Source organism: Callospermophilus lateralis, chromosome 6 (assembly GCF_048772815.1).
Source record: "Callospermophilus lateralis isolate mCalLat2 chromosome 6, mCalLat2.hap1, whole genome shotgun sequence".
NCBI lineage: Eukaryota > Metazoa > Chordata > Mammalia > Rodentia > Sciuridae > Callospermophilus > Callospermophilus lateralis.
In genome coordinates this window covers 160,179,045-160,194,710 of record NC_135310.1, presented here as the reverse complement: position 1 = coordinate 160,194,710, position 15,666 = coordinate 160,179,045, and the positions used below count along the sequence as shown (strand labels likewise).

Sequence of the window (15,666 nt, the reverse complement as noted above, 5' to 3'; positions counted from 1 at the left end):
AAAGATATTAAAAAGAAAAAAACGAATCTCTCATGCGTTGCATGAATATTTGGAGTGTTCTATGCCAACACGTCCTTACAGCTTATGCTTTGATTGGATAATTTTCAGGAGTAGTTTGGTCCTATGCAAATTAAGGGATTGTATATCATCTTTCCAATTGGTCTAAATCATACACATTAATTTAACCAATCACTGAGCAGAGTTTACAATCCGGTTTACATGTATAAGAGATTCTCAGCAGCCCAAGAACTTAAAGAAGGTTTTTCTTTCCTTCGTGGAGCAGCATCTGTACTGGATTTAACATGTCCGGACGCGGCAAACAGGGCGGCAAGGCGCGGGCCAAGGCCAAGACTCGCTCTTCCCGAGCCGGTCTTCAGTTCCCAGTGGGTCGTGTGCATCGGCTTCTACGCAAAGGCAACTACTCCGAGCGAGTTGGGGCCGGCGCTCCTGTCTACCTGGCCGCTGTGCTGGAGTATCTGACCGCCGAGATCCTGGAGCTGGCTGGCAACGCGGCCCGTGACAACAAGAAGACGCGTATCATCCCCCGCCACCTGCAGCTGGCCATCCGCAACGACGAGGAGCTCAACAAGCTGCTGGGCCGTGTGACCATCGCTCAGGGCGGCGTCCTGCCCAACATCCAGGCGGTGCTGCTGCCCAAGAAGACCGAGAGCCACCATAAGGCTAAGGGCAAGTAAATGGAAATCAGGAATTTTTGATATCCAGTCATGCATAACCAAAGGCTCTTTTAAGAGCCACTTAGATAATCATTCAAAGGGCTTCCACTTACCTGAAAAACGTTATCGTGAATGTGTCTGTCGAAGTAATCACGTTAAGGTTGGGAAGTGTTAAGTATCTGGGAAGTGTAAATTTCATAAAAGCCTGCTACATGTTTGCATGATAGGCAATTCGATCTTCGTGGAAAATCAAGTGCCAACCTTACTGGTTAGATTTTCATTAGGAAGTTTATTTCGCGACAGCAATAAAGCCACAGGTTAAATGCTGCTTTGTTGTAATAGCATCCCATGCTTTCCTTGTTTGACTTAAAATGTTGCCTAAGGCTGTTCAAATTGGTAATAGCAGGATTATTTTCCAATATTTCCCGTGGGTGCTATTAAAGTAGTAAAGATAAAGTAGTGTTAATGGTGAGTTTTGAGAATTTCATACTAAAAGATTATGATGCATTTAGAAACCTGGAAGTTTAAGTCAACATTAGGATTTTTATGTAAGTATACTTTTTGCAGGCGAATGAGAATTGCCTGATGACATTTTTGTTTGCCCTTTTCAAAAGTTGATGAAATGGATTTCTGGCGCCAAATTTAAACTTTAAGAATTTTGTTCGGCAAGCAACATGTCATCTTAATTCAGAGAGCAGAGAAAGCATGTGAAAGGCACTCAGGAAAGTACAGGCGAGCAAGAGCTGAAAACAATTACGGAGAGTCAGGAAGATGTTAATATTTGGTTAAATGCTTAGGGTGTTCATGTGATCAGGAAGTGGATGTCGCCACCAATACCTTTGCTGCTAGCTGTAAGGTAACGGCTGCGTGGCCCAATCAGAAGGTGCCTCTCTTTATACATACACAGGTAGCAAGTCGTAAGCATTCAGTTTTCCATTTAGTACAGTTTCTTTGCGATTGTAATGGCCCGTACAAAGCAGACGGCCCGTAAGTCCACCGGCGGCAAGGCCCCACGGAAGCAGCTGGCCACCAAGGCCGCCCGCAAGAGCGCCCCGGCCACCGGCGGCGTCAAGAAGCCTCACCGCTACCGGCCGGGCACCGTGGCGCTGCGCGAGATCCGCCGCTACCAGAAGTCCACCGAGCTGCTGATCCGCAAGCTGCCGTTCCAGCGCCTGGTGCGCGAGATCGCGCAGGACTTCAAGACCGACCTGCGCTTCCAGAGCTCGGCCGTCATGGCGCTGCAGGAGGCCAGCGAGGCCTACCTGGTGGGTCTGTTCGAGGACACCAACCTGTGCGCCATCCACGCCAAGCGCGTCACCATCATGCCCAAGGACATCCAGCTGGCGCGTCGCATCCGGGGAGAGAGGGCGTAAACTCTTAGAAACAGGACTAAGCTGAACCCAAAGGCTCTTTTCAGAGCCACCCACCTTTTCCTTTGAAGAGCTCTTCATCGCTGTTGAGATTCATCTGGCGTTGTCCCCGTGTCTATTTCTAACCCATGGTAATTAAATTAGTTAAATGAATCTGTCCCTTATTGTGAGTTTCTAAATTTTTACTAAGTTACCCTCACGTGTTCTTTATGCGACTGTTAGGATATTATTTTAAAATTGTGTCTGTGAACACAACCCAGACTTAAAGAGGATTGGCCTGCCGCAGGGTAGTGCGTAGAAGGTCTTTAAGCTGATTGGTTCCCATCTCACTCGCAGCTTCTCAGCTTAAAGAGTTTTAACTGTTTCCAGAAATGTGCTTGTTGAAATTCAGGGAGGGAAACTGACTATTCCCCCTAAGGAATCTCCAATTTTATATTACCATTCACTGAGATCAGTTTGGCTTTTATAATTTATATTTGTTTACTTTTTTGCGTTCCTTTGTCCGTGCTAGGAGTTCAACCCAGGATCTTGGGCATTCTGTGCCAGCCTAATACTGATCCAGGACCCCAGTCATATATTGTATTTGTCAGTTTTTGAAAATCATAGGCCTATGCGTTTGTCAAAACATCCCTTCATATTATCAGCTTGAAGAGAACATTGCTTAAAATATAAGATTTGTCTTTGTAGTTTCAGTTTGATGACATCTTCTTGGCATTTCATAAATTCAACTGCTTGATTTTTATTCAGATTTATCCAGGAAACCTTACAATTTAGAGGCAGTAACAGGATCTTTTGGGGTTTCTCCACAAGAACAACAGTAGCAGATGTTTGGAACAACAGTTCATTAGAACCATCTCTCTCTCCCTCCCTCTCTCTCTCTCTCTCTCTTTGGCTCAACAAGCATCATAGTGGTTTTTTGGGGAAGATTAATTTTGGGAGTTCAAATGTTCATTTCTTTAAGGAAATGGAATAGTCAGTAATCTTCCTGAAATAATGATTGAAACCATAGTTTATTTCAGGGGCGATTCAGTGGAAATTATAAAGAGGAACTCTTTCATGAATTAAAAAATAATTCTTTGAACTGGCTGTGCTTGGGAAAATCAGTAAAATGTTTATGACCCTCTGCAGATTAGGTCTGTTGTGTTTTAGATGTGGAAGAGGGACTTTGAAAAGGTGTTTAGGAATAAGATGAAGGAATGTGTCAGCATTCACACATACACACAACACGTTTAAAAACTATTTATAGTCAAGTACTACATTTACAACTTATGCAAATGTTGAGGGAAGGTGGTACCACTTAGCTTCTTCATATTGAATACAGGACTGTAGTCAGAATGTGTTTTAATTTTATTTCATTCACTTCTTATAAGATATGCCCCCCTCACATACATTATGTTTATTTTGATGCATGTACACTCGGTATTTCATTATGACTGTGAATCGAAACATGCTGGGTACTGCTGGGCATGGTGGTGCTAGCATGAAATCCCAGGGGCTGGGGACGCTGAGGCAGGAAGTTTGCAATTTCAAGCCAACCTCCACAACCGTGGGGTGTTAAGCAACTCAGTGGGACCCTATCTCTAAATAAAATACTGGGATGTGGTTCAGTGGTTCAGTACCCCTGAGTTCATCTGGAAAAGAGAAAAGAAACACACACACACACACACACACACAAGCTCTGGGTACAAAGTCCAAAGAAGCTGAGGGTTTCTCTCGTCCTTTTCTTGATCCCATCTAAAGCAACAAATGTCTGAATACATCATGTAGCACACCCAACTTGGACTAGGAAAAAAATAAATGTCAAAAAAAAAAATTCAAAGTAATCTAAATGTTTGAGATGAGAAAGCAGCTTAGTATAAGTCACTTTTACTTTGAGCATTTATTCACATACTACAGAGCTTATGTTTTCCAATGTAAAGGGATTTAACTCATGACAGTTGATTTTCTGCTGCATCACATAGGAAGAGTTTTTTCTTCAGTCAGCAGGAATTGTCCAATGGAGTGCCTTTCTTACCTTCCTTAAATTCATCTTTAAGTTTTATGTGGACACTTCAGAAGGCTAGGCCTGCAGTCCTGTCCTCTATCCTTATCATGGTTGACTTCTGGATACACAGCAGTCCCCGAAAATTACCAACTCCAAGTAACATTATAATTCGAATCCCTAAAAGACCTACTAACAATGCCTTTTTTTTTTTAAACTAGTTCACACTCCACTTTCTCAATTCTTCCCCTTCTTTTGTCACCACGTGAAGCCTATCAGCACATTTGAAGGATTCTTCATAAATTCATCTTTTATCTTCCTCATCATGGTTGTGGTTCTGGCTCTCTTATTTTGCAGTTGCATTGGCTATTTTCAAATTATCTTTGTTGGTTATGAACTGCCATCTTTATGGACTTTAATTCATTTTGTTTATTGCAATGAAAACACTTCAAATTTTTATGCCCCAAATTCCTGTAGTTTTAGGATTTAAGAATTTCTCTTTTATGAGGCAAAGTCTTTTATCACAGCATTGAATCACCATTCTGCACTGTAATTTAGAACTGTCATGGAATGTATACAAACACTGATGTGTATTTGAGAGTCGATTTTACTCTTATAAGTTACATGATATTGGTCATAACCTCTAATGTTTCACTGTATCTTTTTTTTTTTCAGTTTTTCCCCCTTTTTCTCTCCCCAGCTTAAATTATATTTTAAACTAATCTAAGAATGTACTTTGACATCTTTATATATGTCATTTCATCAAATCCTTGGGATTTAATCTTTCCAGTTTAAATTCCTGTACTGGTCACTTTAGTGGCCATTATAATCTATTTCATAGTATGTGTATACTTGTTCATTTTAATTTCCTCCTAGGAGATTGTAAACATACAAAGTATGGATTTGGTTTCATCCATCTGTCATACAATTATTGATACGAAAGGGTTTTCCATATACAGAGTCTGCAGCCACGAGGGTCGTGAACCTCCTTCTGCCATCATGATTATTTCCCAAATGCTTGTTCCTGCACCAGTTAGTCTGGGCAGTGCTGCTGACATAGGAGAACCTGATTCTTGTTATTCCTTTTGCACTGAATGAAAGCCTCGCCTGTTGGGGCCTTAAACATCATTGAAGATAAATGGCAATTTTGAAAGAAGTAGTTATTCCAGTTTCTGTCTAACATTAAACTCTGAAATAGCCCATGCGGTCTGTTTTCCTAAGGGTTTTAATCCAATATTAATCCAGATATATAATTCATGTTCAATAACCATATAACTATTTAACGTAAAATAATGAAATGTGACCCTATGAGGCTCTTTATTCCCTTCACATTTTGAAGAAATGAAATAATTCTGGTAATGAATGGATACCTCTGTACTAAAGAGAAGAGAGAAAACACACCATTTATTATTGAGTAAACATTAACAGATTTACATAGATGTAAGGAAGGACAAAAGAACTATACACTTGGCACAAAATCATACATACCTTATATATCACAATAGGATAACAACTTCTCATATCCTCAATAGTTGGGGGTACAGCTTTAGATAATCTCCTGTAGATGTTGAGAAAATTCTGAACAAGTGTTAGAGGTGCATGTAATCACATCCAGAGGTTATTTGGCCTATGACTTGGGATATATGTCTGTATTGTAAATTGCATACTGTCAGGGTCTCTGGCTCAGTAATCCCTTTAGGTCATGCAGAACATAGATTGAACATGGCGAATAAAAAGAAAGTTAGCAAGAATTATTTATTGCCTGGATTTACATAGCAAGGTGGCTATCTCATATTTAGAGAAACAAGGAATTCAAAGGCTGAAATCTTATACATTTTGGGTAAGAGATTGATTATTCTTAAGCTATATCGAAATCTCTCATGGAGTTTATGCCAATTTCCACAAGATCAAAAATGTGCTTAGTGTAGGTTGTTCCTCAGCTGTAGAGCACTTGGGTAGCATATGTGAGGCCCTGGGTCAATTCTCAGCACCACATATAAATAAATGTAAAAAATAAAAGTCCATCAACATCTAAAAAAAAGTAAAAAAAAAAAAAAAAAAAAAAATCTGCCTAAAATTGTCATGTCTACCCCTGAGCAGATCTATCCACATATAAATGTCTTTAAATGAGTGTACCCTTTACTTTGGAGCAAGCAGTTGTGATCAGATCTGCCTGGACAGATTTGATGCTCTCTTGTTGCTATTCTTAAATAATTAATGTGGTTGGGGAAAGTCCTTCTGCCACTCATAGAACTTGCACTTCTTTTCTTTCAACAATCTCCACCTTTAAATTTATTCCCATACTCCTGTCTGAGCATCCCAACTGGAATCCCAGCTACTTGAGTGGCTGAGACAAGATTGCAAATTTCAAGCCTGCATGGGCAATTTAGTCAAACTCTGTCTCAAAAAAAAAAAAAAACCAAAAAAACTGTGGATTAGAATTTGCCTAGAAAACATGTGCCAAGCCTTGGGCTCAATCCCCAGTGCACCACTATCCTTAAAAGGAAAAAAATGGAAACCAGCTTTAATTCCTACAACATTTTTTCTTCATTTCAATTGTAAAGAAATACTTAAGCTATTTTTACACAAAAACTTTCTAAGATTGGAGGAAAGGAAAATAATATTTTTTTTCTTTTATTAATGAAGTTGTCATTGCCATTTCCACTTATATATTTCCACCAGATTATTCTAATTTATAATTTGTATTCAATCATTCATAGAATTTAGTGCTCTTTTCTGAACATTTAGGAAGCCCAGGTCCTTTCATTTCACTCTTTGAGGAGCCTCTAGAGGAGGCTGTGTCATGGATTTATATTCATGTCGCATGACCTTTTGGGTCCCTTCCTGGAATGTTTTATAAAGTTTCAGAGGATTATACATGGAATTACAAAGAAGTGATCACCAAGGTAGTGCAATATCAACATATTTAAACCTAATCAACCCATATGTTCAAGAATTACTAGTGCAGGTGTGATGGGTTCAGATGCTATTTTAGGATATCTAGGATATTGACAGCTGGAATGTGATGTGATTAGTGGCACATAACTGGTCAATTCTATTGTTCTCAGGTGAAGAAAATGCTAAAGTGTAATTGGAGGATAGTAAAAATAAAGATGAAAATTTTTTTTTTCTCTATTTCCACTCCTGATCCTGTAATTCAGTAGCCATTACATAGTTTTATTTTTCCAATAGGCCGGCATCTAAAGAGCCCTGCTTAGGTTTCCAGACTCCCTAGGTCCATAAAAATCATTTAAGGTTAAACAATAAAGAACTGAATTGATTCAAATTGTATTTAAAGCACCTTATAAGGAATAACAGCATGCATTATTTCATATTGTTGGGCAAGTGTCAAGGTTTGTAGAAAATACGTGAGTGTATACACACACACACTTAAATTGCACTTCTATGTTCTAGGTTGCCTCGGAGTCTCTTGGTCAGTTCCTGTGAGCCAGAGACAAATATGCAGAAGGGCGGGTACCAACTGGAGTTCCCGCCCCTGCTCTTGTAGTTTCCAAACAGGTCCGCAAGTTTATTATAAAAGCCTTCTGGCGACTAGGAGAACTTATTGTGCTGAGAATCCAATTCTCCTTGCAGCATGTCTGGTCGTGGGAAGGGTGGCAAAGGCCTGGGCAAAGGCGGCGCCAAGCGCCACCGTAAAGTCCTGCGCGACAACATCCAGGGCATCACCAAGCCCGCCATCCGCCGCCTGGCCCGCCGTGGCGGCGTCAAGCGCATCTCCGGGCTCATCTACGAGGAGACCCGCGGCGTGCTCAAGGTGTTCCTGGAGAACGTGATCCGCGACGCCGTCACCTACACGGAGCACGCCAAGCGCAAGACGGTCACGGCCATGGACGTGGTCTACGCGCTCAAGCGCCAGGGCCGCACCCTCTACGGCTTCGGCGGCTGAGCCGTGGTATTGTCCTTGGAGTCCCTTTCCTTTTCTCTACAAAGGCCCTTTTCAGGGCCACCCATCCTTTCACGTGAAAGGGTTGCGTTACTGTTTTATTCTTTCACATTGTGGCATTTTGATTATGTCAGCGGAAGGGTTTTGTACCATGGTTACAGTGTTTTCAGCAGGTACAGACTGGAATAGTCCCCAGTGAAGGATTTTCGGGGGGAGCCTTTTTTAAAGGATAAGGGGAGTCCCCAGTGTGAGTACACTGTTGGGAAGCACTGTTTCACATAATGTATTCCGTGCATCTTAACCACCTTGCTTCTCATTCCACACCATGTTTGAGGCACAAAATTTCTATTCTGAGCTTTCTGCAGTGTACCGTTGTCAGCTGCAGTACTGTTTTCTCCAGTGGGTTTTATTCCTTAAGAAGTCTTGTACCACTATGTAGGTGGCAAGAGCTTTTCTTGGGAGCTTGTGTCACATTGTAGGAAGTGTATTGAGGCCCTGTTTCGTGCTACAGATAAATGAGATTTTATAACCCGGGTACTGTCGCCACCTGAGGATTTGTGACAAGCACTCTACCAACTCGGCTATATCCCCAGCCCCCAACAGCATTTCTTAATATATGAACCAAAAACTGCTGAAAAGAATGTGCTTAAGAATAAATGTAGGGACATACACATTTCATGAGCTTTTATCCTTTTAGGGTCCCAAGGGCGTCCCAGAGCACCATGGATTTCCTGACAACAACCTGCCTTCTAGGATGTTAGGGCCTGAGATCTGAGGACTAAAAATTTAAGGATAGACAGATAAGGGGAGACATACTGGAGAACACCTTGAATAAGAGTGTTTATTTTGTCATCATTTCTTCTCTGAGTATGGAAGCTCTATATATTCTTGAGTAGTTAGATCAACTCTTTAATAGTGTTATATTTCAGAATGCACGATTATCCATTCTGAAAGAATTAAATTCTCAGAGACCTGAGAGACTAAACTGAATCTCACAATATTATTTTTAGTCTTATTATGAAAGACTTTAAAATGCATTTTATCATGAGGCCCTTTGATTTTTCTTCTATCGATTTATTATTTTAATAAATGTATTTAATAAGGCATACATATTTAGTAGTCTGTGATTAAGCATAATCATACCTTTACAGGAAACAGTCTCAATACCTTTTGAAGTTTGGGAAACAGTCCTGAAAAGTGCTCTTAATGTGTCTTTGTTCAGGTTTTTTGACCTCTCTGAGCCTTTTACCTATGTATGAATAAGAATACTATCTTTCTTATAGGCTTGATACTGAATAAAATAAAATTATTTGTCGAGGCTTTTGACCAGTGCATGGGTCATGATAAACATAATGTTTGGTTATCATTGTTATTCTATAACTGTTTTCATTTCTCATGACATTTGAGAGGCATGCAGAAAAAGAAGTTGGCATTTGAACCATAAAGATATGTACTGGTGTTTTTTATCTTTGTGGTCTGTAATAATTTGCTAGCCACTGTTGTTCCTGAGTCCATAATTTAGGAGATCTTTTAGGTTGAGTCAAGCCCCTTTCTCTTTTCCCTGTCATCTGCCTTGAAATGATATAGCAGCAGATGGTCCTCGGCCAGATTTTAATTCCTAGCCTGAAGACATGAGAGAAATAGCTTTCTGTTCATTATCAATTCCTTAGTCTCAGTTACTCTGTTTCACAGAGTAAGACAAATAAAGGCTCAGTAAATTCACTCACTTGTTTCTTCATCCATATAAACCAGTTCATCAATTATTTCAGTTTTCTTCTGAATCTAACTAATAATTTCACCATGATTATTTGAAATAACCTCTCATTTTTTTCTCATTTCTTGCTACTTTAAAATTTATAAAATCCATTTTTCCACATAGCAACTTAAAAAGTGTTTAAAATTCCAATTGTGCTATCACAAAACAAATAAGCCTTCTTTTTGCATATTTGTTTCCCAGATGAGCAGGTGTTTTTTTCATTCACTTTCTCATAATTTTGATTAGAGATGTCCAGCACATAAGCCTTTTATTTCTTAGGCACAAATTCTTTTCTACTTTTAGACTTTTTGTACCAACAGTTAATGTTAATCCAGAATTTTTACTTCCTAGAGTTTTGGTTCCTTTCTCTGAAGTGTTACATCATCACAATCATGGCCCTTGGTTTTATTTTATTTCTTCATAGAACTTTATTTGAATTGCTTTGCTCAGTTGTCAACTTGTTTACCATCTCTTTTCTCTGGGGACTAAACTAGTCATCCCAGGAGAGCTGGCTTTTGTATGTCTTCCTTGATGCTGAATCTCAACACTTAGCACAGAGAAATTTCAACAAAAACTGGGAAAAATAATTAATGGAAACTCTTGGACTGCTCTCGGGTTTGTTTCCTGTATCCACTGCTCTATTGCTGCTGCTCTTTCTTTGGTTTGAACAGTTATCTTCTTTCACCAGTATTATTTCTCTCCAATTCATCTAGGATCCTGCTACTGGAAGTGGGCTGATCATGTGTTCTCTGCTCAGGAGCTTTCAATAACATTTTATTTTCTGAAAAATCCACCTAAGCTTCATTGTTTGACATGAAGTCTTTACTATTTATTTATTTTCCGTACTGGGGATTGAACTCAGGGTGCTCTACCATGGACCAACATCCCAGCCCTTTTTATTTTGTATTTTGGAACAGAGTCTAGCTAAGTTGCTTACAGCCTTGCTAATCCATGATCCCCAAGAATATGATAATTTAGCTGAGATGGGAATTTTTGATCAATCAACTAATGTCTTTGTTGGGGAGGTTTGTATAATCAGGGGGCAATTGGACAAAGAAAATTGCAAAGCTTGAAGAAATCATTGGGAATTTCAAAATCTGGAAAAAAAAAGAAGAAATGAGAAAAATGAGAAACGAAAACCAGAAAATTAATATTCCGAGGTTGGGTTACGTATTTAGATGAGAACACACGTTGCAGAGCTGGAGGCCACAGCAGTGTTCTATTTTGTGCTGAGAGCACAAAGGCTTAGGGTGTGGGTGATACATGGTCAGGTGTGCTTTTCAAATGAGGTCTGTGAGTCTAATGAAAATTGGATTCACCATTGGCTAGGAATTTTCAGTATCATCTGAAACTACACCTTTAGTGAGTACAGTGGAAATGCAGTTGCAATTTAGTAACTTTAAAATACTCGTTTCTCTCTTTACATTTATTTATTCTTCAAAGAACAAAAGCTAGGCTAGCAAACTGGCTGGGAAGGCTGGCTAGGAGTGTTTCTCAAGGAGCCTCTGTAGGTAGTAAGAGTGGATGTAGCATTTCCACTTATGAATAAAGAGCTCCCAGCAAAACTTTTCTAGCCTACCTCCCCCATGACAGCTTCTACCCTACAGTGACTTGACAAGTGAGGAAGGGAAACTCAGCTGTTTATTACCTGGAATTTAGTCTGTTGGACATTAAATGATTGCAGGTTTGTAGACTTGCAGACCTCAAGGTCCAGCAAATGCATGTTAAGAAGGTACACCTTATGGTGGGGTGTAGCTCTGGTAGAGCACATGTATTCAGCTCTCAGGTTGCAGTTTAGGTTCAACCCCCAGTAATCCCCATCAAAAAACAGAACAAGAACAAGAATATTTCCACAATTATTCTTTTCACACTATGACCTGTGGCAGTCCCTTCATCCCTCCCTATTCACAATTACATAGGTCAGACTGAAAAGGGGGAGAGACTCTTGCAAGTAGAGGTGGTTTGAATACTGAAGTGAATCCTATAGCCTTTGCCATTCTAATGAGGAATCTGAGGTATCTGAATACTGAGATTTTAATTTCTACATGCCTGGTTTGTTAATCACAGAAGGGAAGGCAAGGTACTGATTGCTGTCGCCCAAACCCAAGTTAGCACATGAACCGGAAAAGCAAAAAACTGACATCACAGGCAGAACGGAGCAGCAAAGGACAGGAAGGGAGACAAGCAAGGGGTCGACATGGGGGAATTTGCACTTGTACCATAGATGCTCAATTGTCTCATATTAAGTGACCAAGTTTCATGAAGAGCCGAGGGCCACCCGCATACTGACTGAATGAGTTTAAGGACTCATCCTCATTTTCAGGAAGATTCTGTAACAGTCACGCATACAATAACACCCTGAAATTGCAGCTGGTAGACAGCCACCCAAGAGGCTGCATTTTATTAAGAACTTTGCAAGCTGCCAGGGACAAATTTCACTTTAGTGCACAACTCGTTCGAGAACAGTTGAGTGGCTCTGAAAAGAGCCTTTGGGTTTAATAAACGCATTGGCACGACCGATTACTTGGAGCTGGTGTACTTGGTGACCGCCTTGGTGCCCTCAGACACGGCGTGCTTGGCCAGCTCCCCGGGCAGCAGCAGGCGCACGGCCGTCTGGATCTCCCGGGACGTGATGGTCGAGCGCTTGTTGTAGTGCGCCAGGCGCGAGGCCTCGCCCGCGATACGCTCGAAGATGTCGTTCACGAACGAGTTCATGATGCCCATGGCCTTGGACGAGATGCCGGTGTCGGGGTGCACCTGCTTGAGCACCTTGTACACGTAGACCGAGTAGCTCTCCTTGCGGCTGCGCTTGCGCTTCTTGCCATCCTTCTTCTGCGCCTTGGTCACCGCCTTTTTAGAACCCTTTTTTGGGGCAGGAGCGGATTTCGCTGGCTCAGGCATCTTTAGCTGCTCTGAGAAGAATGAGGCTTCTAAATTCTGACTCTGCTTATTTGTAGACAATCTTATGCAAATGAGGTATTACTTTTCTAAACTCTGATTGGTCCATTTGTGTAGGCCCGTGAGCAAGGAAGTATTCTAGACCTACTGTCCCATTGGTCAAATCCTGAGAGCAGCTTTTCAGCAAATGTGGCAGCTACTTTAATCTAATTTACATTTTAAACAATAGAGCCTTTTTATTGGGAGCAATTGAGATTAGTTTGCTTTTCGGTTTTAAAAACTATGAGATGCCACAGCTGTGAAGCTCATGGTACAGTTTGGAAACTTAGAGGCCGATTTAAGAACTTCTGGATAAGCTGTATTTTTAGATTTGTACTTGTATTTCATTTTAGATTTTCCTTATTCACTTCTTATTCATTTTAGATTTGTATTATATTTTAGATTAATTTCATTCACTTTTTTTGTTTTCGATTTAGATTTTTATATTCTAGACCAATAGGAGGATAAGGAGGAAGACTGAAGATCTAGGGGATAAGAAGTCTCCCAGATAATTACGAAGACAGGGTGTCCTAATGTTAAAAGACTGAACAAATACTCCAGGAAGACAAAGGGAGGGAAACATATTACAGAGAGTGAGCAACCTAGCACTTCTTAAAGGGAGTTAACACTGGGAAGATTTTCTTAGCTCATATGGCCAAATCCTTCCAGTTGGAAAGGAATGAACCTAGTTTAGTCACAGAGTGAAGTACAAAAATCAAGTGATTAAATGCAATTGTGAAAAGATTAAAAGAAAAAAATCTGAAATGGAAATCTGGTGTTTAAAGTTTATTTTTAGTTCATTATTGTTTTCTTTTTCCTGAATTTGATAACATGCTAATTCTTTCCTTTCTTCAGGGTGCTTCCAAACTCCTCATTACTTTGTTGCACTTTCCTGCAGGGCTGCCCCAGCCACAAGCCAGTGGGCAGGCAGCAGGGTTCTTGTGCACAAGGGCCTTTGCCTGTCAGGGGGAGTGACAGTTTAATGGCAGTGCACTGGGAATTTAATCAGTCAGATATTTGTCTGACAAAATAACTTGTATTTCTCACTTCAGTGAAGGAAAACTTATTGAATAGGAATTCAAGTCTGTCTTTCTTATTCCCAATTTAGACAATGTAGCAACTTTCAGAATAGCTAATGTGTTTTGTATGTACTTATCTAATCCTAAAAGCCCTATGTGATTAAAACTACTACTTTTTCCATTTGACAGAAAAGGGTATTAGGTACTCAAGGCGAGTACCTTTGCCTAATTACCATTACTAGTAAGTGGTAGAATTAGAATGATGATTCAGGTAGAGATGATTTAGGGCCAGTATTGGAAAAGAGAAAGCTTGCGTTGTTCTCAGATGAAAAACTTTAAAAATGCGAAAATTTTGATTACACAGTGTACTTAGTAGAGAAAAAAGAGAAAGAAAAGTGAGACTAAATTTAGTCTAGATTAACTGGAAAATGGCAGGAATACAGAAGAAGGCAGTTAGAAATGCAGAGAAAAAGAGTGTAAAATACTAAAGAAATTCACCCAAAGAGGATGAGCTGATTTCTTTAGTCACAAATGTACTTTTATAAAGGTAAGAGAAGGATCCAGGGATACATGCTGCAATTGCAAAAGGACATAGAAAGAGGAGTGCAGACATATAAATCATCACATCAGAGTTAGAACTAGTATGATTGAGGAATACACATTTTTTTTTCTTCTACAATGCTGAGAATTGAACTAGGGTTTTAGCTCATGCTAGTGAAGCCAGAATCAGAGAGACAGTCAGTAGAGATAGGTAAATCGAGTCAGGTCAGATCAAGGAGGCCAATTTTGAGTGAGTCTGGGAATTTGGAGATTGAGATGTTAATTCCTTCAGAGCCTTCCCTCCACCCTTATCAAGAAACTGCCCCAGCAGCCAATCTATTGCCAAGGAAACCTGTCCCAGGAATGGCTCCTCCCTACACGGAGGGGAAAGGCTATCATCCTGTCCTTGTGTGCTCCATTCTGTCCTTCCCCCTTCAACCCACCTGTTTCCCACCTTTGGGCCATCCCACCAAGCACTCCTGGAATTGGTCCCAGACCTACACACATATGCAGGAAGGAAAAAGATAGGAAAAGGTAGGAGAATAAAGGAAGCTAGGACAAAAAAAGGCAGAACACCTACCGTCTGGGGATTCCAGGCTACCTGCTATGGCTCTCTACCTACCTAGTTAGAGGATAGACAGAGGTTTACTTAGGAAAGTAGAAACCTATTTAAGGAGAATGCAGGTGATCTTAGAGACATACATTTTGGGGTAAAGTAAGGAATATCAATTCAAGAAAGAATGTGGGCTACTCCAGAGTGAGACATGTTTGGGATTCCAGGCTCCTCTTGTAAAGAACTTGGTGAGGGGTGGGTATGGAAAGGCATGAAGATGACACACAAGGTAGTCTGCTCATTCTCAGGATCCTTATGCTAATGTGGTCTTTATTACTTTCCAGTAGTAGTGCTGGAAAGTGCCCTAAATTATAGATTTCTTCAAATGTTGCGCATTGCCTCTTTCTTTAATCCATTTAGTGGGGTTTAATAAACAGGACACAGGTAGAGTTACAGGTTTCTCAGGAATTTGGGAGTTCCAGGCCTGGAAGCTAAATAAGCTTAGAAAGCGACAGGCCTGAAAAACCTTATTTAGAACTTCTAAATTAAAATCTTATGTTCTTGTACTTCATTTATGTCTTTCTTCCCATTTCTTATTTCTTCAATTGTATTAGCATATAGTTCCCTTGTTTTAATCATCTGACTTTTTTTTTTAAAGACCTCCTGCCTCTTTGTCTGCAAATATGCCTGGTACAGTGCAGAGGCAGGAGGATGCCTTAAGTCCAGGAGTTGCAGAGGCCCTGTCTGAAAAAAAAAAAAAAAAAGGACCTGGTAAACTGCTGGCAGTTAGTAGCCACTTAGCACATGAATCAGTGGGTAACTCAAAGAATCCAAGGTGCACTGTTAGCAACCAGGGGAAGCTGTGTTGAAGAAAAGGTTTCTATCTGATCTCAACTAGAGGTGTTAGTGGAAGAAATTTGACCTACATTACA

The 15,666-nt window shown here is 40.4% G+C and overlaps 4 protein-coding genes across 4 annotated transcripts; 3 read left to right on the top strand and 1 right to left on the bottom strand.

The window, feature by feature from the left end:
- The first annotated feature begins 25 nt into the window (after positions 1-25).
- On the top strand, positions 26-702 carry LOC143401625 (histone H2A type 1-B). The gene has a single exon (XM_076859286.2). The coding sequence runs from the start codon at positions 303-305 to the stop codon at positions 693-695; it is 393 nt and encodes a 130-aa protein (XP_076715401.1). The 5' UTR covers positions 26-302; the 3' UTR covers positions 696-702.
- A 933-nt stretch (positions 703-1,635) lies between these two features.
- On the top strand, positions 1,636-2,197 carry LOC143401624 (histone H3). Its single transcript, XM_076859285.2, has one exon. The coding sequence runs from the start codon at positions 1,637-1,639 to the stop codon at positions 2,045-2,047; it is 411 nt and encodes a 136-aa protein (XP_076715400.1). The 5' UTR covers position 1,636; the 3' UTR covers positions 2,048-2,197.
- Positions 2,198-7,610: 5,413 nt separating this feature from the next.
- Positions 7,611-7,973, top strand: LOC143400979 (histone H4). The gene has a single exon (XM_076857957.2). The coding sequence runs from the start codon at positions 7,621-7,623 to the stop codon at positions 7,930-7,932; it is 312 nt and encodes a 103-aa protein (XP_076714072.1). The 5' UTR covers positions 7,611-7,620; the 3' UTR covers positions 7,933-7,973.
- Positions 7,974-12,111: 4,138 nt separating this feature from the next.
- Positions 12,112-12,587, bottom strand: LOC143400978 (histone H2B type 1-C/E/F/G/I). The gene has a single exon (XM_076857956.2). The coding sequence runs from the start codon at positions 12,584-12,586 to the stop codon at positions 12,206-12,208; it is 381 nt and encodes a 126-aa protein (XP_076714071.1). The 5' UTR covers position 12,587; the 3' UTR covers positions 12,112-12,205.
- Between the last annotated feature and the right edge of the window lie 3,079 nt (positions 12,588-15,666).

Bases quoted from the DNA above. Each gene is read 5' to 3' on its own strand.
- LOC143401625 (XM_076859286.2), top strand. From the start codon at position 303: ATGTCCGGACGCGGCAAACAGGGCGGCAAGGCGCGGGCCAAGGCCAAG.
- LOC143401624 (XM_076859285.2), top strand. From the start codon at position 1,637: ATGGCCCGTACAAAGCAGACGGCCCGTAAGTCCACCGGCGGCAAGGCC.
- LOC143400979 (XM_076857957.2), top strand. From the start codon at position 7,621: ATGTCTGGTCGTGGGAAGGGTGGCAAAGGCCTGGGCAAAGGCGGCGCC.
- LOC143400978 (XM_076857956.2), bottom strand. From the start codon at position 12,586: ATGCCTGAGCCAGCGAAATCCGCTCCTGCCCCAAAAAAGGGTTCTAAA.